The sequence below is a fragment of the Melanotaenia boesemani genome, chromosome 21, assembly GCF_017639745.1.
Source record: "Melanotaenia boesemani isolate fMelBoe1 chromosome 21, fMelBoe1.pri, whole genome shotgun sequence".
In the NCBI taxonomy this organism is placed as follows: domain Eukaryota; kingdom Metazoa; phylum Chordata; class Actinopteri; order Atheriniformes; family Melanotaeniidae; genus Melanotaenia; species Melanotaenia boesemani.
This window is the reverse complement of record NC_055702.1, coordinates 12,346,409-12,372,003: the sequence shown is the minus strand read 5'-3', so window position 1 is coordinate 12,372,003 and position 25,595 is coordinate 12,346,409. Positions and strand designations below refer to the sequence as shown.

The window sequence follows — 25,595 nt, the reverse complement described above, 5'->3', positions numbered from 1 at the left end:
AGTGATGTTACCCTGCTGGAACGAGACAGCTGAACATACCAGAGACTGGGCAGAAGCAATACAGACTATATATTCCTCAGCTGACTGTAACAGAAGCCAAGCTGCTTGTGCTCTTACAAACTAAATTACACAGAGACTTGCACTGCTTACAGTTGTACTGGTGCAAGTGAGTCAAAACATGGTGGGGAGCTAAAATCATTAGCTCAAACCACATCTCAACCACCTCGTGTTTTTTTTTATAACAAATCATTTAATTAAACTACACCAGTGAACATAATGTATTTGGATTATTTCTCAGCTTAAGGATGCATATGCTCAGAATTACAGGTCACACAGGCAAGAAAATTGTGATGTTAAGAAATGAAAAATTCAGAAATGTTACCATCTTTATGAAAGGTTGTGTTTAGCACCTCAAGTATCTATGTCAAGTCTATCTTTGGAATAAATTTAGTTTAATCTTTGCAAACCTACATCACAGCATTTTCTGTTCAGTATAGCTAATTTCCTCATTATTCTCAAGGAAAGATAAACACTTGTTTAGGAAAAGACATAGAAGGTCATTTTAATTGACTAACAGTACCCCTGATTGTTTCAGCCTCACCCGACTCCAACTAACTAATGAGCCCTTCAGTATATATGCTTTGTTGTTTTCTACTTCTATTTTCTTTCTTTCTTCCCTAGCTGGATTTGTAATTTAGATTGTGCCTCTGCTCACGGTTTGTTTTCCTGCATGCTTTATAACTATAAAACAACCTTTCGTAAAGTAAAACCCCCTTTAGCTCCCACTTCATGTTAATTGGTCAGTTCTCATTTGAATGGAGTTGAATTTGTTACACAATAATGGACTTTATCTTGCAAAGGAAAGACAACTACAATACCGTTTACATTTATATGTTCATTGTAACAATGGATTTAAACCCTGTTATTGGCAGGAGACAACAATATAATGAAAATGAATCAAGTTTGTTCATTAGCGCTCCAGTTTCCTTATGATCCTTGGCAGTGCAGCTTTTTATCCAGTTTTCTGAGCTGCTCCAGAAAACCCTCGTTGGGTGAAATATTCCTGTTAGCGCTGACAGCTTTGATGGCGTCCGTTAGAGTCATGTTCTCGTGGATCATCAGGTAGGCCAGAACTAAGGTGGATGAGCGGCTCAGCCCCATTGCACAGTGGACGAACACCTTACCTGCCAATAATAATAAAAATAATGATTTTAAAAAATCCTGTTCTGTTGGTCATTTAAGACTCGTAAACCCCATCAGTCTCCATGTCTGTACTTACAACCATGCAATCAATTTATTACTCTGTCAAACATTATTCTAAATGTCCAATTTGCTACTTCTCTGTGGATTAAACACCATGCACATCACAGAGAGGAGTACTTCCAACTCAAGACTAAAAGTTTTTGACAATGTTGCAACAAATGTTTCTACACACGGTAATCCCTGGTTTCTTATCAGGCTCGAGGATTAGGGTGCAGAGGAGCGCGTAATTGAACTGTCTTGGCTTCTGTGTATTTCTGCTGGGGATTACTGTAGGCCCTGCCACACACTGGAGCCCCCGATCAGCCAGCATGTGAAGAAGGGAGCCTCATCTTATTACTGTCATGTCAGATACTGACTTCACTTTGCATAACAGGCCAAGCAGGCACAAGCCACAAACATAATTGTGTAATTTCCATGTCCAATAAAAGTGTTGCTTACAAATTACCAGGGCAATTCATTTAAAACTAATTTTCCTGACAAAGGTCTGAGCCCATGAGAAAATTACCATGGGGGAAAGATATTAGCTTGATATTGTGTTTAGTGTTTGATTTGCATTTTAATGAGTAATACAACTGGGGCTGCTGTAATGGGAATTGACTGACAAATGTTTCTGCACCCTGCCTTGTCTTCCCTAAGTTAACGTGTAAAAAATGATGAGGAATACCTTGAGGATTTTTAAAGCTCCTCACCTGTTGGTGAGCTCATAGCATTCTTGATGAAATTAGCTGCTGGGTAAAAGAAGGGGCTCAAGTCAAAGGATGGCATGTCGAAAGCTTCCACTCCATGATAAGTGATTTTGGTGTCTCGGTAGAAGCTGGGTCCTGTGTTCACATTAAACTTCCCATCAGCAGCATTCAGCACATGGGTGATGAGGTGAGCTTGGAGTGTCTTCTTATCTTTGGCTGCATACCTTAAAAAAAAAATCCTTATCATGAATTTATTATTTAATGAATTTTGATAATGTCTCATAAATTATGCAGGTAAATTATTTACAAGTTGTTTTTTAATTATGAATGAAGGAATACTGATTAATTCTCACATGTCTCCAATATAAATCCTGGGATAAACCTCATCCAGATGGTTGCTGGTTCCTTTCTTTGTCCACATCAGCCTGTGCAGCTCTGAAGCTGGGGGGGTCTCATACGTGCCATTTGCCCCTTCAGGGCTCGCCAGGCAGCTGAGGCCTCTGGGCATGTCTGGATGCTCCACTTCTGCTTTTAAATTCTGTTGCTAAGAAAAGCACCGGTCATTGCTATGGAGTTTGAACCACACTGAGTGTTATAAGAAGCATGCAAGGATTAATGAACAGGCCTGCGGGGCACAAACCCAGGGGGCTAAGAAGTGAGGGAGGCCCTTGTCAAGGGTTCCTGTCTATAGTGACTTAACAAACTACTACAAAGAGGGACAAGACAGTGAAAAAGGAGGGAAGAAATGTTTTAAACAACTGCAAACTGACTCAAAATTATTTAGAAATATCAACATGTATCAAGTTGACAACAAATAAACCACAATAGCTACAAAGAAACTGGAAAAGTGACGAAATTCTTGAAAGCGCTCATCAAGTGACTCAAAACAACTCAAGTCTTAAAACAACTACAAAACTATTCAGCTATAAAACCAGTTTCAAGGAAACTTAAACTGACAACAAAATAACTATAGAGAGATTAAAAACTAACAAAAACAAACTTAATTCAACTATATGAACACAAATGCACAAAATGGCAAAAACAGGAGACTTTAAACTCATTCACGTCATTTGTAATCTTTTGTGTCCCAAGATCAAAAACAGTGTGTAATTACTAGAATAATTATGTAATATGTGTCTTCTTTGAATTAGTATTTTATTAAAAGAAATATACATAGCCTGAATGGTTGAAAACTACTAGAATACAGTCATATTAGGACATTCCATATCTATACATGGTAACCTTGCAACACATGACATAATCTGGATTATTTAACCTGATTCAACAATGTTTTAAATTGGAGTTACTATTCTCAATTCTCATAAAGTGATTTATGATTTAAAGTGAAAATTAATGAATGCAATATAGTTTCACAAGTCTGGATGGATGACTGTAATTAATTTGCAACTTCGGGTCACCACTTTTAGTCTATCCAGTAAAAGTACACTGTGTATTAAAATACTCCAGTGAGAGACAACATACTTTAAACTGGGCATAGGTATAGACCTGGAGTCTCAACTTTTTCAGTTATCCTTTCTTTTTCTTTTTTTTCTTTTTTTTTTATTTGTCCTATCAAACATCAAATCAAGTAGAAAAATAGTCTGGCTGCCATGATGTGCCAAACAAATTTGCTTTGCCAAAAGGAGCTTTATGTATATAGGGCTCCTCTTATTATTTATTTAAAAATTATTTTTTTTGCTAATTTACCTGTAAATGGTGGACCTGATGAGGGAGGAGGAGAAGGGGGCAAAAGAAAGGAGATTGTGAACAGGAGAGAAAAGGAGAGTGGAGAGAAGAAAAAGAATATAAAGATAAAAATAAAAACAGAAAAACCAGATAACCAGACTGCTACACCTGAAAGAAAACAGAAAATGACAGAAACACAAAGAAAAATGCAAAAACATAACAGTAGTTTTTGGTGATTAAACCCACAAGACAACACAGTAATTGTATGCATGCATGTTACTGAATGTGGCTGCAAAACAGAAAGAATGAATTGTGTTTAGTGATGAGTGTGATTGTGCAAATATGAGAGGCAGACCTGGACCCCAAGACCTGGGAAACAAGCATCCACCCCAGAGCATGAATCCTGGCTAATCCACCACAGGGACGATCACACATCTGCCCAGAAGATGTGACAAGAAGGCCCTAGCTAAAGCCCCCATGGGCATGGAGCACAGGCCCCAGGTGGCCAAGAACAACAGCTGCTGGCCTCGGCAGACCCTGGTCACCTAGAGCGCAAGCTCCCATGAGCTTGAGAACCAGGCAGAGGCCCTGCCCAATGCCCAGGAGGACCAGGCCCAGTTATCCTTGACTTAATGCTTGCATTTCACCTGACCCTGGTTCTCCAGAATATCACTCCAGCTCCTCTAAATAAGAAATAAGAACAAACTAAAACCTTCAAATTTTACAGAATGCTGCTGCACGGAACAAAAGAACATGGATCACCCTGGTTTAAGCATCTCTCCACTGGCTACCTGGTTAATTTTAAAATTCTGGCCCTTCCTTTTAGAGCTCTACAAGGTCAGGCACCCCTTACATCTCTGACCTTATTCATCTACATGTACCAGGCCGTGCTCTGTGATCTTCAGATCAGAGATTACTTATAGTTCCATGCAGGCATTTCAGGACCAGAGGAGGTCGTTCATTTCAGTCAGTGGCACCCAAATTGTTGAGATGCTTAGATATAGATGATTCTTTTAAAAAGCATGAAAAAAAAAATATTCAGGCAGGCGTTTCAATTAAACAAAGTTTTTGTTTATTTTTTCTTACTGCATGTAAGTGTTCTTGTCTTTTATTTTCATTACTCTTTGTTAATAACTGTGGTTTTTATCTGTGAAAGGTGCTATATAAATAATATTTCTTTCTTTCTTTAAGTGATGAAAGACATAATCTGAATGAGCAGACATGCCTTACACCTAAAGTATTGAGGTGCTAGAATTTTACTTAAGTTTAAGGTAAATATAAAGATTAAACATAAATGCATGTAGCACCAAAATGCTTGTTCTACCAGTTCTAAATTTAGATTTCTGCTCCTTAAAATAGCTATTGAGAAGTAAAACGAAAAAAAAAAAGGCTGAAATCTGTTTCAATTTCTATGAGATTTCAAATGAATTTGACAGAGATTGAAATGTGTTGGCAACCCTGTTTTAATAAAAAATGCTGATATCTAATAACCAAAACCCATTAAACTAGGATCATGTATCACTAGTTGCACCCGGAAGATGTTTTGCTGCACCAAAGACCAGATATCTGAGCAGAATATAGGGGACGATATTACAATATTGCTGATTTATGAGTGTTTTTTTTTCTTTTCCTCCAAATAGCATGATGCTGCTGACTCACCACAAATGAATGACAGTTGGCAGTACTTTTTACTTACACATACTCAGGCCTTGTACACATGAACACAGATATTTTGGCATTTATACCCCCAAAATCTGGTTGTATAAATATACTTAAAAAATCTGATGACAGTGATGTCTCATGGATGATGCAGCAGGATTTATTCGACTCACCATGTTTGACTGTGTGCTGTTATCTCCTTGGTTTTTGACATCAGAATATGCACCGATCTCCCCTTTGTTGACATGGCAACAGAAGACTGAGGCAAGAAACTGCTGGTGCTAACCTTGTTTATTCCATTGATGCATATTTAGACAAAGTCTGTCTGAACAAGGTCTCATATCTTAGATCTGATGCATCAGCTTTCATGTATGTGTGACTTTTTACAATCCTGACTTATTAATAGTTAGTTTAAATAAGAAGTTCTAAAAGAAACCTAAATGGGGATTTAAAAAAAAATCATAATAATGATTGGGCACCTCAGACACCTCAATGAAAACATCTAATATATTTCATTGAAATGAGGGCGTCGTCTCTGGTAACACTGAGAGATAAATGCAATGTGGGGTTATAGTGGGAATCATTATGTAGAATGTCCAATATACAAGAATGGAGCATTTAAATATAGGCCACAATTATGCCAATAAATGCACTCCACACAGGCACAGGACCACAAGATCACATAATTATAAGCTGACCTTCTGACGCTCTCATTATTTCACCTACGTTTCAGCAGCCGTTGGTACATTTATTTATCTCCAGAGATAAATTGGCATTCAACATTAGTAAACTGCTTTTCATTTCCTGCATGCAAGTCTAACCTGTGCGTTTACAATTTATACACTGGGCTTTAGAGAGACATACACTAAAAATACCGTATACATTAGCATCCACTTAAGTAGGTGTGTGATTGTGCTGGAAGCTGAGGACTTCATAATAGATGTGTATGAAATGTACTCGTAAAGAAACTGTTGGCAGCTCAGCTTCTTATTTGCATTCTTCCTGTGTGTAGAGATGTAATATGGCTCTGAGGGTTTGGAGGCTTCTTGTCCACAGGGATGAGTCATTGAGACCAGATCCGTTTCAGTGACCTTTTGTTAAGCTGCCGTGGCATATGGAGCTGCACTTAAACAATATGATGGCTTTATCAGTCTCCACGTATGATTGTTGTGTGTGTCACTCAAAGCATGAGTATACAAGTGAAGCATGTGACTCTGTTCATAGACAATGCACGGGTGTGTGAGCACTAAAGACAAGGTAAAGTGTATCTTTGCACAAAATGTGCCTCAAGTACCTGGAGGCTCTTCTCTCTCTTCATTGATCTATAAGTACAACCCTTCCCTCCCTCCCACAGTCAGGGGCAGAGAACTGATTTCCCTGGTGCACATGTTGGGCTGCGGTGCTGCTTTCACAGCCTCCCCCCTTAGGCTAACCTGTCCTTCCTGCTCCACTTTTGTGTAATTAAAGATGCTATGTATGGGAAAGTGCCTGCGGTTAACATGGAGGGCAAATAAAAATGGCTTTTTACCTCCTCCAGGCCTCTTCTTGGTGGTTTTATGAATTACACTTCCCTCTTTAGCCTTTTAGATGTGGTTCATCTGGATTTGTTGGCAAATTAATAAAAGAAAAAAGCATTATAATTCATCACAGTGTCATCACAGAAAATACTAATTTTCTAATAGTGCTTTATAAATGTTTACATTGTAAATGAAAGTACAGGAAAAAAAGAATCCACACACTTTAGATTATATAAACTGTACATACTAATAAATCTTTCCCAACATTACTTTATCTGTAATAAATTTGTAAAAGCACGCTGTTAGCAGACACTTGCCTCAGCTGGAATCTCTGTTTTTCATGGTCTCTCTATACAAGAGCTACATGTAGGTCGACAGCACAACTGTCTGAGTTCTCCTTGGTAATCTACCCTGCAACCTTTTTTGCTATTTTAACATCCGAATAGCCGCCCAAAATAATTCTGGCATCATCTTCTGCATTCCTTAAAGGTTATCCGAGCTGCCAGCACAGGAGGGAGGATGGGACAAGACTTTGTTTTTTTTTTTTCTTTCTTCTTTTTTTAATAGCAAGAAAATTAAATCATTGCTGCTGTGCTTGGGCTGATTTCTGACACTTACTTCTTTGAGTCTTCTGTGAAATGTCATAAACAACACCTGGTCATCTGGGTCAAGGATGGAAACTTTCTTTCTTTCTTTCTTTCTTTCTTTCTTTCTTTCTTTCTTTCTTTCTTTCTTTCTTTCTTTCTTTCTTTCTTTCTTTCTTTCTTTCTTTCTTTCTTTCTTTCTTTCTTTCTTTCTTTCTTTCTTTTTTTACATTATAAGAGAATTATTTAATGTTTCTTATTAGATTTTATCTTTAAAAACAATCAAGTTATGACATTTGAAACTATAACACTGACAGTGGCTAAAGCACAAAAAGGTTGTCCATTAAACCTACACAAGAAGGAAGAAAACACATACAAATACAAGAAACATTTCTTTGAAGTTATTCTATATTTATTGAACAGAGTTGTTGTTGCTCTTTGATCACATATTCAGTGACAAAATCCTGACACTGAATATCTGACATCAATAAAATAGATTATATTTACTGTTCAATGAAATCTCAAACACACTTTGCTGTTTCTGTATCTTGATTTTTTGTGTACAATGAATATGTAAAGTGAGGCTGACAGTTTTCCAGAGGAAACGAAATGTCATTTACAACAGAGAGAAATCATTGCTGTAAATCTGTACTGTGTACAAGGTGCATATTCGTACCTTTGTGTAGCTGACATTTTTAATATCTCCACAGATGATTTCATGGACAGTCAAAGAACAGAAACCTTTGATGCGTAGCAGCTATCAGCTCAACCGGCTTACGAATACGCCAAAGGAATTTCATACCATGAACAGTGATGTGCTGGACAGATGCTATACATTGATTCTCTCTCTTTTTGATCCAGCTAGAGAGTTTACTAAAATATCATGTTCCATAATACATTTGGTCCATTTAGTTTCAGTAAAATACAAAGAAAAAACATCTTAAAAGAATGATAGGAAAATTATTAGGAGACTTTAAGAAGCAGTTATTGCTAATTTCTAATTTCTGCAGATAAATGGTTCTTTTATTAAGACATTCTTTCTTTTTAAATTTAAGCCTTTGTTAGCAGGGCCACGAGGACCCACATCCTTTTATCATAATCAAAACCTTAAAAACATGCCTTTTTCTTAAAATTCAAACAGCTTAAGTGTAAATTACAGCCCATAGTTGAATCTGCACATTTCACGAGCATTGAAATGTCCACTGCCACCGTAATTCTATGCTTGTCGACAAATATCAGGATGCCTGCATGCAGTTACTGTCTCATCTTTACAATAACCTGTAAACATAATGGCTTTAGTATGTTGATTTTCTGAATGTTATCATGCTGATTAAGCATTTTCCTGTTGAAAATGTATCTAAAAAATTACTATGGTCCAGTCTTACTTTACCCAACCATGAGAGTTTTCATACCATTAGAAGACGTTGATTGTATGTGTACAATTACACCATATTTTACTGAGACATGTAGTGAAAAAAATCTACTAATGTAACCAACCAGTTCCCAGTATATTCTCTTAATAAACATTTATATTACTTACACTGACTGGGCAAACTGTCATGTTGTTATCCTTGAAGAAATTTTATTCTAAAGTATGGGTTCTTATTTTTTTTTAACATTGGTGTATACTCCCATTATGGCAGTGGTTCCCAAACTTTTTCTGCAGGGCCCCCTTTACATAGACAAAAATAATGTCAAGGCCCCCCTGATTCCACTATCACATGCACCCTGATGCTTACAACAAAACAAACAAATGTAATGACATAGTCTTTAATTTATTGGCTGCTACTTCACTAATTATAGTTAAAACCATGTCAGTGGCAGAAGGAATGATATGTTCCTCTGCTATGAGACATTTTAAACCAGGAAACAGCAAACTACTTCATGTGAGTTGAAAATTTGATGAGACAGATGCTGCTTAACTAAAACAACGCTTTTTCGACATTTAAGTAATTTTTTTCTGAAGTAATCAACAAGCTGTTTTTGTGTTCAGGATGGAAAGTGCCATTACAGCTTGTTTGGTGTCATAGATGGTGTCAGATGCTAATATTTTGAAATATACAACATACTATAGTAGGGGTGGCCAACGTCGGTCCTCGAGAGCCACAATCGTGCATGTTTTTCATGCATCCCTGTACCTACACACCTGACTTAAACCAATGAGTCATTGTGCAGATACTTATAGGCTGTTGGATCCGTTTAATTAGAGTCAGGTGTGTTGGTGTAGGGATGCATGGAAAACATGCGGGATTGTGGCTTTTGAGGACCGACATTGGCCACCCCTGTACTATAGACTTTTTTCATTACCCGTTATTGACCATTACCATTACTTGACCATTACCTGGTCAAGCCTAGTACTGGTACTTTCACAAAAATTGTCCATATTTTGTTAGCAGTGCAAAAACTGTAAGTTTTATTTTGCCTAGCTGCACCACTCCTGACAGCTTAACTCTGGACCCCCTCTAGCCCCCCCCCCCCCCCCCCCCCCCCCCCAGTTTGGGAACCACTGCATTAAAGTTTCCTGGAAATGTCTCGATTGCAGCACACACTCTTTTTGTTCCATATTAATGACAATATATGTGAAATTAAATGCACTGAAATGGTATCTTTTTTTAAAATATGACTCCATGGAACTCTCTTCTCACCAACAATACTGATCCAATATCAACCAGGTTTCAACTTGGAATCAGCATTAGTGTATCTTAGCATGTTAGCATGCTAATAAAATGACTGAAGAAGGCAAATGCTGACAGACTGATGCATGCTTACAAACTGATGGTAAATTGGAATTGATTGAGACATTCTGTGCACTCAAACAATCAGGCCCCTTAACATTTTCCACATTTTGTTTCATTTAAATGCCAAAAAACTAATAATTATTCAGTTTTGTGATTATGTTAAATGTGGCAATAAAAACGTGAACAAAGACAATCAATACAGCACTAATCAGATTTAAACACTAATAGCACAGCGATCAGGTGGTGTGAAAGTTACATAAAAGTTTAAGGTTTTTACTCTTTCTTTTTACCCTTTCTTTATCAAAAACTGTATGGCCACAATTCTAGGTGTAATGTGTAAAGGGAAACAAGGCACTCTTCATATTCCCAATTCCACATCAATGGTTTTGCACAGTGGTGGCAGTATCATGTTGATAGTGTTTCTGCTGAAGCAGGACCACAGAAACTAGTCTGTTCTAAAGCAAAGCTTCAAAAGGCAAACAGGAAACCCTCCAGAATGCTTAAGACCCATGTCAAAAGCTCACATTACAATCTCTATCAACCCCTAAGCTTCTGAGGATATCCAAGAAGAGCATGAAAAACCCTCATAAGCCTAAAGATCCAAGAACTGATGCTGGCTTTTCTCCCAGAGGTGCTTCATTTGGGTTAAGGGGCTAAATCTTTATGTCAATGTGACATTTAAGTTTTTCCTTTGTTATTAATAAAAACAAAATAATCAAATAGAATGAAATAAATAAATGAGCGATTTAGGGTTACAATAAATCAACCTAAGAGGAGAGATCTGAATACTTCTAAACGCTCTGTAAAGTTAATGGAGCTTTTCTGTTCTTTTTACATGCTAACATGGTATGTTAGTCAGACTCAGGGCTAACAGAAATTCAGTCATGTGTTGAACCAAACTGCTCGACAATATATCTTCTGTAGAAAAGTCTTAGTCTGGTCTACTGGACTGACAAACTGCCTCACATCCTCACACACAACCACACAACTGCGTTGCTGAATGTGCAAGAGCTTCTGAACTACAAGATCTGACACGTCTTCTTTTTTCTTGTCAGCTGAAGATCCATATCCAGCAGCAAAGCCAGAAAATTCCTGTTGGGGTAGATGGCTCTCTTCTGGATCAGTTTCTGCAAAGCCTTTTTGAGCGGGAGATGATGGTAGATCATGAGGTACGCCAACACCAAGGTCGACGAGCGGCTCATTCCCATGATGCAGTGCACCAGAACCTTGCCTGGAAAAGATGAAGAGAAAGAGAGGTGTGAGGGAAGGATTAGTGAGAGGCCTCAGTCTTATTAATATCATACATGACTGCCCATCTCACACTGTGGCCTTTCTTTTCTCCCTGCTGTGAGCTAAAAATAGAGCCCACAATTCATCGTCTTTGTTCATTTAAGGTCCCTTTGCAGACGGGGCCGACTGTCTCTTTAATCCCAACTCGTCCTCTACTTGATAGCTTCTTTGAAAGGAGCCATGGTCACATTATAGACTTAAATTCTGCAAGGTAAGACTTATTATTACTGCTGGCTGAAAAGAGATTTTTATACCAGTACAAGGTGTGTTACAGTGCAGTGACAGGTGACACTGAAAGGAGAGCATGATGGGAGAACTTAAGTGGATGGGTTAACTCTATTAAGTATTTACTGAATGAGAAAAAAACATTATATTTCAAAAAGAGAAAGCTCTGGCAAATGTGCTGTAGGGGGAGGTATTTGGCAGGGTTCTTACCACCAGGTGACTTCAAGGCTTTATGAATGAAATCAGCAGCAGGCTGGAAGTATACATCCAGATCAAAATGCGTCGAGTCATCTGCTGGAATGCCACAATACACAAAGTCGTTGCCATAAAAGCTTTGGTTCCCTATGCTGCCTTGTTTGGAGTGAGCAGCATTTAACACATGAGTTATACCTAATTTCAGCAAGGCAGCCTTGTTTTGGGCTACTGCCCTAGCAAGACAAAGAGACAGAAAGAAGTTCAAGACGTGTGTGAAAGCTACACTTGACAGCACAATGATTTTAAGCCAGAATGATTCAACATGTGGAAGGAGTTATTATACAGACCTTTGGAGTTTAACATTAAGTGTCTTAACATACTTAGCATACTTACACATTTCCTATGAATATGTTCGGCCACACCTCATCGATTTGATTCAGTTGCAGCGTACAGGAGTCCAAGACCTTCTGCAGATCCTTTACAGTTAGATATTCTTTTTTCTTGTCTTTCAGGGTTGACATTTTGCATCCAAATACCTTGTCTTGGATCGACTGCCGGCCAAAATGTTTGTTGTACTAAAGCAGTTCCAGTCTTTCTCCAGCACAAGATGATCAGTGTGAGCAGGTGCTGTCACTGGACAGTTACCCAATTTAGTGCTTAACCTAGCGTGTAGTCTTACTCGTGCAGAGGGCAGAACAACAAACAGTGCAGCACGGGCTCTGCTTTTCACAGTGCTGAGGGACTAATTTAATAAGCCTCGTATAGCAATGAATCGTTCTATTAAGCAGTGATAATTGAGTGTAATTATGGACAAATTGTTAAAGAGAACTGCTTTTTCTGGATGTAATTCAGCATATAGGGAAGCAAAATATTTTAACAGCTTTGTGTTGCTTGTTTACTCCTCTCATATATACATCAAAGTAAAACAAAACTAAGCTTTGCTGTTGGCTGCATATGACATAGCCCCCCATGCTGCAGAACTGGTTCTTTTAACTTCCTTATTATGCTGCAGGTCAATTTAACACATTTTAGCTTTTAAAATGAAAAAGGAAAAAAAACTTATTTAAGTTCTATTAACACCATGATATTTAATGACTTTTTCTTCTTCAGGGTGTGAACTATGTTTGTAAAATGTGTTATGAAATGCCAGTGCTGATGTTGCATGTACAATTTGTCAATAAATGTCTGCAGGTCAGTGTTGACCTGGAGAAAGTTATTGATTTATTATTTAAAATGTTGCTTCTGCTCAATATGTGTAAAACGACAAATCCCACCTGATATGTAGGCTACATAAAATTTAATGTGAATATGTTTTATAACTGTTAGTTGAGCTGTTATCCATGTAAAAAGTGTACTGTTTAAGTGAAGTGAGTTGTGCGTTTTTGTGAGGGACTAAGTGGTAAAGAAGTTTTTTTTACAAATACGGTATGAATCTTGACTTGATTTTGACACTACAGGAGCAAACTTAATGTCTCATTTTTATTCAACAGCAAACTGATGGATCTCAAAGAAGGGATGGAGTCATGCTGTATCATTCTGGATCAAGTAAGGTGATAATAAAAAGCAGTCTCAGGTTCAGCTGTGTTTTAAACAGTCATATAAAGATGCTAAGTAGCATTTAAATTGTTTGAGACTGTTATAGATATGTGTGTTATACAAAAACTTACTATAACCTAAAAAAATCTAAATCCATCTAATCCTTCTCCTGCCCTGATCACATAAATTTGCTGCTTAAACATAACCAATCATTTTTGTTTGGTTATGTTGAGGCATGTGCATTCATAGTTAGGTACAACACCAATGTACACAAATGCTACAAAATCTGATTGACATCATTTGACAAACTAAACGAAGAGACACATCCCTTGGTCCGTGTACAAATGTTAGATTGGGACCTTCAGGCCGTGGAGATTTACAGCTGTCTGTCCTTTTCTCAAGATACAGCAATGTCTGTTTCTGCTGGGGACACTCTGGGATTTTAATGTTAGAAAGGACATTTTTACAGCATGGGTCAGTTTTACATCAAGACAAAAGTAAAGCTTTACCAGGTTATCAAGCAAGCAAGCAAAATCATTGGCGAGAATCAAACTTAGTTATCAGTACTATACACAAGCTGTAAATCTGTAATTTATTCAAATATTGTCCTCAAACAGCCAATCTCTTGACAGGGTAAATGATATCAAGCTAGCTTGCTTTAAAAGCTACTCTGAAATGAGCTAGCCTGATGTGTTGTAGAACTGAAATTGAGCTCAACAAGCAGCTTAATTAAATGGTTATTGTAGGAAATCTGCCTTGAAGCTTGCAATTTAGTTACAATATAATTTTGTAAGGTGTGAACATTTTTTTTAAAGTAAAGTTATTACTGATTTACCACAATTGTGCAAGAACAAGATTTTCCTTTCTATCTTTCCATCCATCTGTTGCTAAGCTACCTGCTAACTTTTTGACTGATGAACCTCTTGGTAAAGTCATTTACAGAGAAAAGGTTTTGTGTGGCAGTGTGCAGAGGTGTTCACATGGGATTGTGACTCTAACCTCTTTGAATCTGTAGGGAAATAAGTTTTCATTTCTCTGATCTAGTGCTTGGTTCTGTGGCTTATACTATCAGCCCTGTAAATACAGAACTTGAACTAGCAGAGTCATGGAAAAGAGGCCAAGTCTCATTTTGCCTGAAACAAAGTGAAGTGACCAACAATCTTGGGCCTTATCTTCTCATATATGCGTTGTGGCTTTCTTTTTATTCTTCATGGCCAAAGTTTTTGCCTCAGCATCTGCTGAAGCCGCTTTCCAGTTGGCCTGCCGGTGTCAGCTGCCTCCAGACAGCATCAATTTGCTGATGTCCACCAACCAGTTTGGGGATTACTGCTGCGACAGGCACCAATGACCTTACAGCCACAGTTCTGGTTTGCCATCTCAACAGTAAAGGCATGGAACGCAGTCCACTCTGACTCAGTGTTGCTTGCCTAACTTTGGACATAGTCAAAAATTTGCCAGAGGTGAAAGTTGTCTTTACTCACCCTTACGCACCATTTATGAATTGGCTTTCAAAAAGGGTTGGTTCTCTGAACTTCTGTTTGGTGTGTAGGCACAAACAACAATCAGGACCTGTCCCCCAACCCAAAGGCGGAGGGAGGCTACCCTGTCATCCACCACAGTAAACCCCAATGTAGAGGCACCAAGTCGGGGGGTAATGAGTACGCCCACACCTACTCAGTGCCTCTCACTGGGAGCATGTTACCCTTTCTGGTTGAGCCTGACCGGGCAAGCGAAACCTTGATTCTGCATTATAGGGGTTGTTGAGCTGTGCTTGGTCTGTTCCCTCCCCTAAAGACCTGTTTGCTGTTTGTGGACTCCTGTGGGGGTGCTTAGGAAGTATGGAGTACCGGACACCCTTGTTCAAGCTGTTCAATTGTCCAGCTTGGTCTAGGTCTGGTCCGGGGCTAGTTTCTAGGCCCAGCCAAGGCGTTGAGGGGAACTGGTTTAGTGGCCTCAGGATTTGATCTCTGCTTTTTACAGATGAAATAGTTCTGTTGGTTTCATCGGGCCAGATCTCCAGAGAGAACGCCTTGGGATCCCACTGGATGAGATGGAAAATGTGGCTAGGTAGATGGAAGGCTGGGCTTCCCTGCTCAGGAAGCTGTCTCCATGAACATGGTTTAACGGCAAGAAAATGGATGGATGGCAAGAAAGAAAAAAAAAGAAAAAAGGAACAGGTTTTTCTAAATGTTTTCAGTGTTTACTGATGTATGTGGGAAAGTTGTCCATTTAGAAACAGCATATGAGAGGGAAAAATCTGAAAAAAGAAGCTTGCTTGAGGTAGTTTATCCCCTTTTAAATTAGGAGTTCATTGACATAAGGAGGGATGGAAACATCTGTTGCAAACCAGTTTTGACACAACAGTGTTTCTCATATGACTCATTACAACAAGAATCAGCTGTTTCTGGTTATGAATGATAAACACATTCAGTTCTTACTGACAGGAATGAATAAATACGACATACTCAGCTAAAACAAATCCCTAAGATCTATCCTCATTTTTCTGTTGTTTGTAACCAATGCAGCTAGTCTTGCTTATTTCTCCTTTATTTTATGTTTTCTTGCAGCCCAATTTATTTGCTACATCGAAGTCTGTGTAAAAGTAACCTGATGCATATTATTTGCCAGGCAACATTTCAAAAGTCTGCATCAAATTCACGACATTGTGATGAAAACACTACTAATGCCACTTGATCTGCCTCTCCTGTATGTCTGTCCTGTGGATGAACTGCACTGCATGACCTGCAGCTGGAAGATCAGTCTAACTAGAACCTGCAGCAAGAGGAGAGTTGGATTGTGTGCCACCACACCAAGCTACTGACTACTGTCACTGGCTGCAATCGAAAACACGAACAACTAAATTAATTAAAAGGGTAGATGAACAATGTCAAGGATTACCACAAAAATGCCACCTGTTGACAACTTTTAACACAAAATGCTCTTATATTGTACTTTTAATGATACCCTAACACAAATCTTCAAAACAATATGCCATTAATGAAGGTTTGTTTTATTTTTTAGGAATAGAATCACTGAATACAGCTTTTGGATTAATTAATTATCCCACCACATTTCAGATTAGTTTATTCATTTTGTCTAGTTTTCCACTCTAAAAGCAATTCAATGCTCACCTCTGATGTCATGAGAGTTAAAACAAGTTGCAAAATTTACATCAAGCACCATCAGAGAATGAGGTAATAAATGTAATTTGGCACCTTTCCTGAAACAAACTGTTTAAAGTTGAAGTACACTGACATTCAAAGTTCTGTATGTTGGACTATGTGTCTATTCTTGATGTGAATTTCTAATGTGTAGTTTCTTATCCAAAGCACAAAGCTGTTTGAGGAATCCTTTGTTTGGGAAAATCCACCTACGCTCTTTGACCTTATTGATCGCCTCTAGCAGGGTGTAGTGATGGTGGATCATCAGATAGGCTAGGACCAGGGAGGCTGATCTGCTCACTCCAACTGCACAATGGACTAAAACCTGAGCTGGAGAAGAGGAAAATAGATTGCAGCAAGTGTAAATTAAGTGGAAAATTATGTATTTCATTCTGAATAATATGAGAGACATGGAGAAAACACTGCTATTGAAGCAATATGATGGGCATTTACCACCATTTGTGTCAAGTGCATTCTGAATGTACTCAGCTGAAGGAAAGAAATAACGAGAGAGGTCAAAAGATGGCGAGTCATCAGCAGGAACTCCATAATAATCCACAGTGGGTCCGTAGAAGTCATGACTTCCCTGAGAGTACATCCTCCCATGAGCTACATTCACAACATGAGTGATTCCCAGCTTCCATAGACTATAGCGATCATTGGCCACAGACCTAAAAGCAAAAGAAAAAGTTATCATATTTGTCAACATATTGGAGAAAAAATATTTTAATTAAAAAAAAATCTATTTATTGATCTACTGGTCAAGAACAATGCTTAACACTTACATATCCCCAATTAACAAGTTAGGCCAAACTTCATCCACATGGTTCCCAAATCTTTTACCTCCATACAAAACCCTCTGCAGCTCTTTTACAGAAGGAGTGAGAAGAGAAACAGCATCTTTTTCCTGCATATTATAAATTTGATGGTGACAATACATTTAATTTACCTACAAAATGCTACCCTGAAGCTACCATTTGGATAACCTTTAATTGCTGAGACTTTACTAGAGCCATGCTGATACTGACATGAACAGGTGCCGCATTTCTAAAATTAAAACAGTGACCTACTCTCTTAATGTTGACTAACTTTACACCTCTAAATCTTTATAAAGGGTGCTTTATTTCAAAGTTTTATTTGTTAGCGTTTGGTTGCAACAGAGTAGAAGTGGTTGGGGTTATGAAATACAATTACAAGATTACATTAGGAATATAAGTAATTACTGTTTAATTATCAAATATTTCTTGATTAAATTCTAATTACATTTTCAAAATTTAAACAAATTAAACAGCACAGTAACAGCATCTTTTTTACTCGGATGATTTACTCTGACAAATTCTGTGTGAAAAAACTATGTTATCTTAGATCACCACTTTAGCTTTTCCAGGCTGATGTTTATCTTTTTCTCTTAGAATGAGTTTGTGAAAACCAGAGATGAATATTTTGAATAAACTTCATTTAAAAAAAAAAAAAAATTGTTACTAAACAATGACGAAAAGAAGCAACAAAACAAAAAAAACAAACAAAAAACAAAAAAACAAAACAAAAACAAAACAAAACAACAACTGTATCCTATGTGGTTTTTAATAGAACACACTTTACACCTATAGTTTGTGCAGTACAATTTTTTGTACTTTTGTCATGTTTTTAAATATTTTGATTTCACCAACTTTAAGTACTAAATATGATCAATCAATTTTATTAGAACTAAAAATGCTTAGAAATATTTAAATAGAAAATTGAATAACCTTTGAATAAATCGTATATTTTAACATATGAAATATTACTAATGCAATCCAGATGTATTTAGTTAAGTTTAATTTTATGTAATCAAATGCATTATATGACTAATAGCAAAACTTGCCATGTAATTTGTCTTTTGTAAACTGTTTCAAATATCATAGTAGTCCAACTCTGGGCATTGCCATAACATAAAAATGCTAAATACAGACGCTATTTCGACCACCAAGTGTCGCTGTTGGTCTGCTTCGGCCAAGCCGTATGTAGCCCATTTCAAGTGCGCACATATTATACACATTACCGCTCCGGCTTGTCAACAGTAAAGCTAGCCAGCGCGAGTTAAGACGAAATGATTTTCACTATGCTCGTGTTATTGGAACAAATTTTGCTAATACGATTCTTGCTAATTCCCGGTCGATGCCGGTTAGTTAGTTAGTTGAATAAATAATTCCTGTGTCCTCTCCAGTTACAGCTCAGACCGGGTGAGTGAGCATAAATTACGTATTGCTCAAGCTAGCGAAAGCTAGCTTTCTGTCTTTAGCAAGGACTGAATTGGCCTGTGGGGCAGGGGTTGCAGTGATTGAATGAAATGTGTTATTTTATTTTGTTTTGCGGTTAAATCAGGCGTACTTATCGTGGGAGTTACCTTGGTGGCCTGTTTTAGTTATAAGATACTGTACGAAGCTATCTGAGCAGAAGAAAAAGCCACATCTGACCTGATATTGGCTTGTTTGGGTTAATCTAGGTGGATACTTTAAGCAAGATAAAGTTAGTGATATTTGTTCCTTAAATCACTGAAACCACAATACCAAATTATTTGTTCACTTGGATGTTAGAATGTGTGAAATATATAAATATCAGTCAGTCCTAGAGCAGATTGGACATGAGGATTTTATTCAATGCCACTAAAGTTGATTTTAAACTAAGTATGTCCTGTACTGTGTGGGATGGTCTTAGCTCCTAATTTCGGGGAAACTAATCATTATTCATTCCGAGCTCTAAATGTCTGAGCTTACTGTCTGTCTGCTGGTTAGGAAGTATGTTTGCTCCATGACTTTTTCCATCTTTGGGGTGTGGTTTCCAGTAAACTGCAATCTGGAGTTGGCTAATTCTTGCCAGTGTTTGCTTAATGCAGTTGCTCAAGTTGTGAATTCTCAGCCTCCCTGTGATCTTAAGCTTGTTGATTGCTTAGAATTTTTTCACAAAGGGGTTTAATTTTCTGTCTACTTTGCAGTCTTGCAGGGTTTGTTTGGCATTGCTGACTCAGTGAAAGAGAGACATTTTTTTGTAGGGTATTCAACTTTTTCTTAAGATAACCTTTTAAGTGAGAAGGTTTATATTAGCAGTAAAGGAACAAACTCATTTAAGCTTTTCTTTTGACATTATATTCTTCTCTACAGCCACCAAAGTGAGGAGGACATGACACAACTGAGTGTCCGTCGCTGGACGCCCAAACATGTGGCCAAGTGGCTGAAGGAAGAGGGGTTCTGCGACTATGTGGACCTGTTGTGCAACAAGCATCGACTGGATGGTACCAGTCTCCTCGCCCTCACTGAGTATGACCTCCGTTCACCGCCTCTGGAGCTCAAGGTGCTGGGGGACATCAAGAGGCTGATGGTGTCCATCCGCAAGCTTCAGAAACAGAACATTGATGTGTTGGAGGAGCTAGGTGTTCCCTTTGATGGCCACTCTCCTACAGGTTCAGGAGCCAGCTTGGACTGGCTGTGTAATGGAGAACCAGGCAGAGACTGTGACAGCACAGACACAGCACCAGTTGGAGAGGAGTATCACCAGTACACAAATGGGAAATACAAGCAGCAGATGAGGCGCCTTGATCCTGAATACTGGAAGACGGTGCTAAGCTCTGTCTATGTTGTGTTTGTGTTCGGGTTCACGTCCTTTGTCATGGTGATAGTACACGAAAGGGTGCCAGATATGCGCACGTACCCTCCACTGCCAGATATTTTCCTAGACAGGTGGGTGTGACTGCTCGCAAGAGACTTGCAAACCTTAAATATGCCACAAAGAAATAGAAAAGCATTAATCAGCAGAGAAATGCCACAGACTTAAAAAAAAAATAAGAAAAAAAAAGAAATATATATATATATTTTATTGGCTGTTAGAATATCGCACCAGATGGTAGATGTTATAACCGCCCTACTTAATTAAAACAAGTTTCTATTATTGTCCTCACATATTCCTGAAGGGCTAGTTTTAGATCACAGAGATCTTTGAGGTTTTTTTTTCACATGGCCTAGTTTGAAGTTTGACCCTTTGTTTATGACTTGCTTTGAGCTTTGCATGGAATGTCTTAGCTTAATGAGAGAGCTGATTTCAGGGAATTGTTGCTGTGCATTTGGGGAAACAAGTCCTGCTGAGGCAAGCTTATCTAGCCAGTTACATTCTTAAAGATTTAATTTGAATTTAATGAGTGTTATATACTGCTTAATTGCATATTTTGTTTATAAAAATATAGATTTTTTCTTTTTTTTAAGACAAGCATGCTTGGGAAACATTTAACCTTTTTTGTCCCCTTTATGCCTTGGATTATATTTTAAACTAGAGATACAACATGCCAGATGGCACTGGTCTACGTTGTGCTTAATGGTCACTGACAGGCCACAAGAGGACCCCTGCCTTCTGAGCTTATTCTGCAGAATTTAGGAGTTTCCATATTCTTGACTTAAAAAAGATAATTAAATTGGTTAAATCAATCATACATTTTTATAATGAAAGATACTTGATTTAGAAAAGTATGGCCTGTTGGGGAAAAAAGTGATATGTCAGTCAGGATGTCAAACAACCAGTGATTCTCATAGAAATTGCTTTTTTTTTGCACTGATAAACAAGCAAAATATAGATTAATACTTGTTTTACCATTAGTGTTTTCCTTTTCAACAGCGTGCCTAGAATACCGTGGGCCTTTGCCATGGCTGAAGCGTGTGGGGTGATCCTCTGTAACATCTGGCTGCTGGTTCTGCTGCTGCATAAACACAGGTGGAGTACGGACAATGTTTTGCACCATCACATAGGCAGTTGTGTTGTTAGATTTTAAGTGTTCTCCTTAGATCAGCACTATGTCATGCTCAGACTCACTGTTTATTCTGACATGTAGGTCCATCCTTTTGCGGCGCATGTGCAGCCTGATGGGGACGGTTTTCATGCTGCGGTGCATCACCATGTTTGTCACATCCCTGTCTGTGCCAGGACAACACCTGCAGTGCTCAGGAAAGGTATGGTTGCAACTTTTAAACATCTTTAACTTTTAAATTGGGCATGATTTACAAGTTTAGTTCATTCTTTCTAGATGTACGGTGACATGTGGGCCAAACTGCAGCGGGCCATTGCCATCTGGAGCGGTTTTGGGATGACTCTGACTGGAGTGCATACATGTGGCGACTACATGTTCAGCGGCCACACAGTCGTCCTCACCATGCTTAACTTCTTCGTTACTGAGTGTGAGTAGCTCTTGTTGACACAGTCTCGCTGTGAATTTCAGTAATTTTCTTTGTGTGTATTTGTTGTCGATACAAAATGAGTTCTTATTGCAAAATTAAAATATTTAATCTTTGGGTTATTGTGAAATGGGCATGGATTTTTTTTTTTATGATTAATAATGATTCAACTAGATTGCTGAATAATAACCCTTAGTCACTGTTAATGTCCAAAGAATTTGAGATAGATTTAGGGGAATTGGTCTTTTACATTTTTATGGATTATGAAGGTTTTTTAATGATTTGATTTAGTAGAAAAAACAAACAGCAAAACAACAAAGCTCAGCTCTTTTGGATTTATCGTTTTAGAAAAAAGTCTACAGTAATGGAATTTTTTTAAAAATCCAGGGCATTCAGAAACACAGCGAGTCAAAGGCAGCGCTCTTATATATAAGTTTACTTTTCCAAAGAAAAACTGTTACACCCAGAGAGTCATGTGTCTGCACTAAATTTATATGAACACACACACAGTGCTTTGTTATTCTAAGATCACTGTTTGTGAAAAGAGAGGCTGATTATAATGTTCTTTTAGATAAGTACTTCTAGTGTCAAAGTGACCTCACTACCTGATTTTAATAGTCTTCTGCTCTCTGTAATAATTTCTGGCCTCTATAAAGACTATTTTGACCTCTTAATGGCTTCACTTTTTAATACAAAATCCTTAGAAAACTGATTTTAATAACTGTAAAAGGTTTCATTTAAAACAATTATTTGTGACAGAAGAGCTTAAACCACAATAAGAATAACATGAGCTCTTCAAAGATGTTCATAAAATGTTACAGTGGTGGTCGTGGCTTGCATTTATTACCTTACTGAAAGTACATTATGAGCTGTTGTAAAAGCTATAACGTCAGATAGTAATGGAAGTAAGTCATAAGGGACGCTCACTGTTATAAAAACAGTTTCCCTGTGCTGCCATCCAGTGTTCTTACCTGGTGCAGCAAGTACAACATGAACATGACAGAAGTCTTACACTCAACAATGTGAATAATTTCTGATGGTATTTCAAATAATCTTTCTCACAGACACTCCACGAAGCTGGAACTTTATTCACACCTTGTCCTGGGTCCTCAATCTCTTTGGCATTTTCTTCATCTTGGCTGCTCATGAACACTACTCCATTGATGTGTTCATAGCCTTCTACATCACTACCAGACTCTTCCTATACTACCACACCCTAGCCAACACCCGGGCCTACCAGCAGAGTCGGCGAGCCCGCATCTGGTTCCCCATGTTCTCCTTCTTTGAGTGCAACGTCAATGGACCAGTCCCTAACGAGTACTGTTGGCCTTTCTCTAGACCTACCGTGATGAGGAGGCTGACAGGGTAATGAACCAGGGCAGTACTGCCAGATGAGTCTTATGTGGTGCTGTTTCATCTGCTTTGTGAAGTTGCCAACTAAAGAGTTCTGGGATGTCCTCAACAATGACAATGGATGTGATCCTGTCAGGGCAGGACTGACAGGCCTGATGGGATACACAGAGCCATAACCTGCTTCTTCTGTCTTTACTTTTAGGCAGAACCAACAAAAACTTAGTGTTTCTAAAAGACCCCATCAACTTAGGTTTGGTTGGGCAGAGTGGAAATTTGTTACACTCAATGCTTTCTTATTTTTTTCTTCAAAGGGATTTGATTTCATGTAGCGTAAATAGCATTTCAGAGTACTTCCCAACTTGAATTGCACCTATTAAAAAGAATTTAGACCACACTCAATAGAAGAAATCCAGGTATATGTTTATAGTTATCTACTACTTTCTGTACAAATACAGAACCTGATCATGTCAAAGTTTTGATCTGGATTGAAGGAAGTTTTTTTTTTTCTTATATCCCAGACTAATTTCTACTCAGATCACTGTTAAAGCAATATGTATAGATCTACATTACGCTGTACAAGAAGTATCAGTTTTTGTGATGTTTAGTTAAGGATGCCATAAACTGTTTCTACATTCCTTAAAATCATCATGTCACTTTTGATGATATTAAAAAAGACTGAGATAAATTCATGGTTACTGTTAGATAAACAGCATTGAATCAAGTGTCTCTTGCTTGAAGTTTCTGTTGACATAGCCTGCTTTTTTCCTAGAAAAGATACATTCAAGGTAATGTCACTATCAGCCAAATACTTGGACGATTTTGTCTTAATACCATTTGCCAACTTCCTTGAGTGATTTAATGATAGATTTCATTGTGTAGAAAATGTTAAAGATCTTTTGATGTTTACTGTTAAATATGTGTCTAATTTTTAGGTAAAATAGATTACAATGCTTTGTAAATTACCAGACTGAGACCAAGTATGAGCTTTCCCTGAAATTAATGCTTTGACATTAAGTTGTACTGAACAGACCCTAAAATTTGTATGCGTTTGTTTATATTAATTTATTTCCTTTTATAAATGTTGATAAGTATTTTTATATTTCCTCATACAGAGTTACAGCAACACGCACATGGAGAAATATGTTTACAGTTGCTTTAAACTATGTATTTAAAACATAATGTGCTTTTTAAGTGTAATGTTGATTTTGAAATTATGCTCTACATCTCATTTGGTGAAATTTGCCACTGTAGTCAGAAACTGTCGCTTTGGTCATTGCAGCATGTAAGAAACATGAACATGCTAACATAACTTTTCATTACGAAAAGTTGTGTTCAGATCCATGTTACATGTTTGTTGTCAGTCGTTTTCAACATTAAAGAGCTAAAAAACAGTTTTTGTATGTTTTCCCATGCTTCCTGAAAAGCCATCATATGTAGACATCATGGACAAAATTTCTTTTAAATTCTGTCATTTCAAAATACTTTTCACAGTATTCTTGAAAGCTAATGTTTTTGTACATTTTAGCAAATGTGTATAAATGAAATTGTACTTTAAATTTTTAGTTTTTTGTAAGGTAAGGGAATGAGGAAACTACACAAAGCTCTTTACATTTATTATTACCTCTGCCTCTGCCAAGGTGCTCGTTATGTTTTCGGTGGCATTGGTTTGTCTGTTGGCAACATAACTCAAAAGTTGTGGGTGGATTTTGGTTAAATTTTCAGGGAATCTCAGAAATGGAATAAGGAACAAGTGATTAGATTTTGGGGGTGACCGGGTCACTGCCTGGATCCTGGATTTTTTTTTAAAGAATTCTTTAGTATGGGGATAATTTTGCCATTAGAATTTCTAGCTCAAAAATAATGGCCACAATCAAAGGGTTGGGGAGGGGACAATGGTATAGCTGAGGTCTGCACTCTGAGTGCTTCTAGTTTAACACTTGGGTTCATCCAAGCCACATAAAAAAAGGATTGACATGTCTGTCAATAACTAAACTTTTACAACCTCATAATGGGTGTTTGGTTTGTTCAATTATACACATTACACTCAAATTTGTTATGAACAAGAAAAACCTTATGTGGCATTGCAACCAAAATGATTATTTTGGGGTATTGTTTAAATGTTTAAAATTTATACAATTTTACTACTTATTAGAGACTAATTGAACTTACAAAACACACATTTAGATGTTTAGCACCACATATGCAAAATCAGTTTTTATTTAATAATCCGATTTTATGCGGCATGATGAAACAGTAAGTTTAATATTTTTCTGAAAAAATAATTAAAAGAAAAAAATTGAAAAGAAAAAAATGCTATGGGCTAAACAATCAATTGGGAAAATTCCAAAGTGATAATTTGCCCTATTTACTAGTACCACCTAAATCTCTTTGAGTAAGCTAATATTATGCATTACATGAACCAGGGATCTGCATTGGCGTATTGGTTACCATGGTGAAATAGAGGTCTTCTACTTGCCGGCGCTCTTTTCGCTCGAATTTATCACGAA

General features: G+C 37.6%; 4 protein-coding genes across 6 annotated transcripts; 1 reads left to right on the top strand and 3 right to left on the bottom strand.

Annotated features, from left to right (window-relative positions):
• Window positions 1–614: 614 nt before the first annotated feature.
• LOC121632239 (dual specificity phosphatase 29-like) lies at window positions 615–7,185 on the bottom strand. Of its 2 annotated transcripts, XM_041973512.1 has the most exons (6): window positions 7,129–7,185; window positions 6,823–6,892; window positions 3,657–3,671; window positions 2,303–2,493; window positions 1,953–2,173; window positions 615–1,184 (listed from the first exon to the last, which is right to left on the bottom strand). In XM_041973512.1, exons 4-6 carry the CDS (start codon window positions 2,455–2,457, stop codon window positions 988–990), a joined length of 573 nt encoding a protein of 190 aa, XP_041829446.1. In that variant the 5' UTR covers window positions 2,458–2,493; window positions 3,657–3,671; window positions 6,823–6,892; window positions 7,129–7,185; the 3' UTR covers window positions 615–987. The 2 variants fall into 2 exon arrangements, with proteins under 2 accessions (XP_041829446.1, XP_041829447.1); XM_041973513.1 differs by lacking the exons at window positions 3,657–3,671; window positions 7,129–7,185 and having other exon boundaries at window positions 6,823–6,845.
• A 3,142-nt stretch (window positions 7,186–10,327) lies between these two features.
• Window positions 10,328–12,402, bottom strand: LOC121632118 (dual specificity protein phosphatase 13-like). Its single transcript, XM_041973308.1, has 3 exons — window positions 12,237–12,402; window positions 11,859–12,076; window positions 10,328–11,364 (listed from the first exon to the last, which is right to left on the bottom strand). Exons 1-3 carry the CDS (start codon window positions 12,362–12,364, stop codon window positions 11,153–11,155), a joined length of 558 nt encoding a protein of 185 aa, XP_041829242.1. The 5' UTR covers window positions 12,365–12,402; the 3' UTR covers window positions 10,328–11,152.
• Window positions 11,270–24,493, top strand: LOC121632115 (sphingomyelin synthase-related protein 1-like). Of its 2 annotated transcripts, XM_041973304.1 has the most exons (7): window positions 11,270–11,302; window positions 11,528–11,634; window positions 19,681–20,256; window positions 21,182–21,277; window positions 21,396–21,513; window positions 21,588–21,738; window positions 22,800–24,493. In XM_041973304.1, exons 1-7 carry the CDS (start codon window positions 11,285–11,287, stop codon window positions 23,102–23,104), a joined length of 1,371 nt encoding a protein of 456 aa, XP_041829238.1. In that variant the 5' UTR covers window positions 11,270–11,284; the 3' UTR covers window positions 23,105–24,493. The 2 variants fall into 2 exon arrangements, with proteins under 2 accessions (XP_041829238.1, XP_041829237.1); XM_041973303.1 differs by lacking the exons at window positions 11,270–11,302; window positions 11,528–11,634 and adding an exon at window positions 18,590–18,762.
• LOC121632121 (dual specificity protein phosphatase 13-like) lies at window positions 16,603–17,453 on the bottom strand. The gene is made up of 3 exons (XM_041973309.1): window positions 17,326–17,453; window positions 16,994–17,211; window positions 16,603–16,870 (listed from the first exon to the last, which is right to left on the bottom strand). Exons 1-3 carry the CDS (start codon window positions 17,451–17,453, stop codon window positions 16,665–16,667), a joined length of 552 nt encoding a protein of 183 aa, XP_041829243.1. The 3' UTR covers window positions 16,603–16,664.
• Window positions 24,494–25,595: the final 1,102 nt, after the last annotated feature.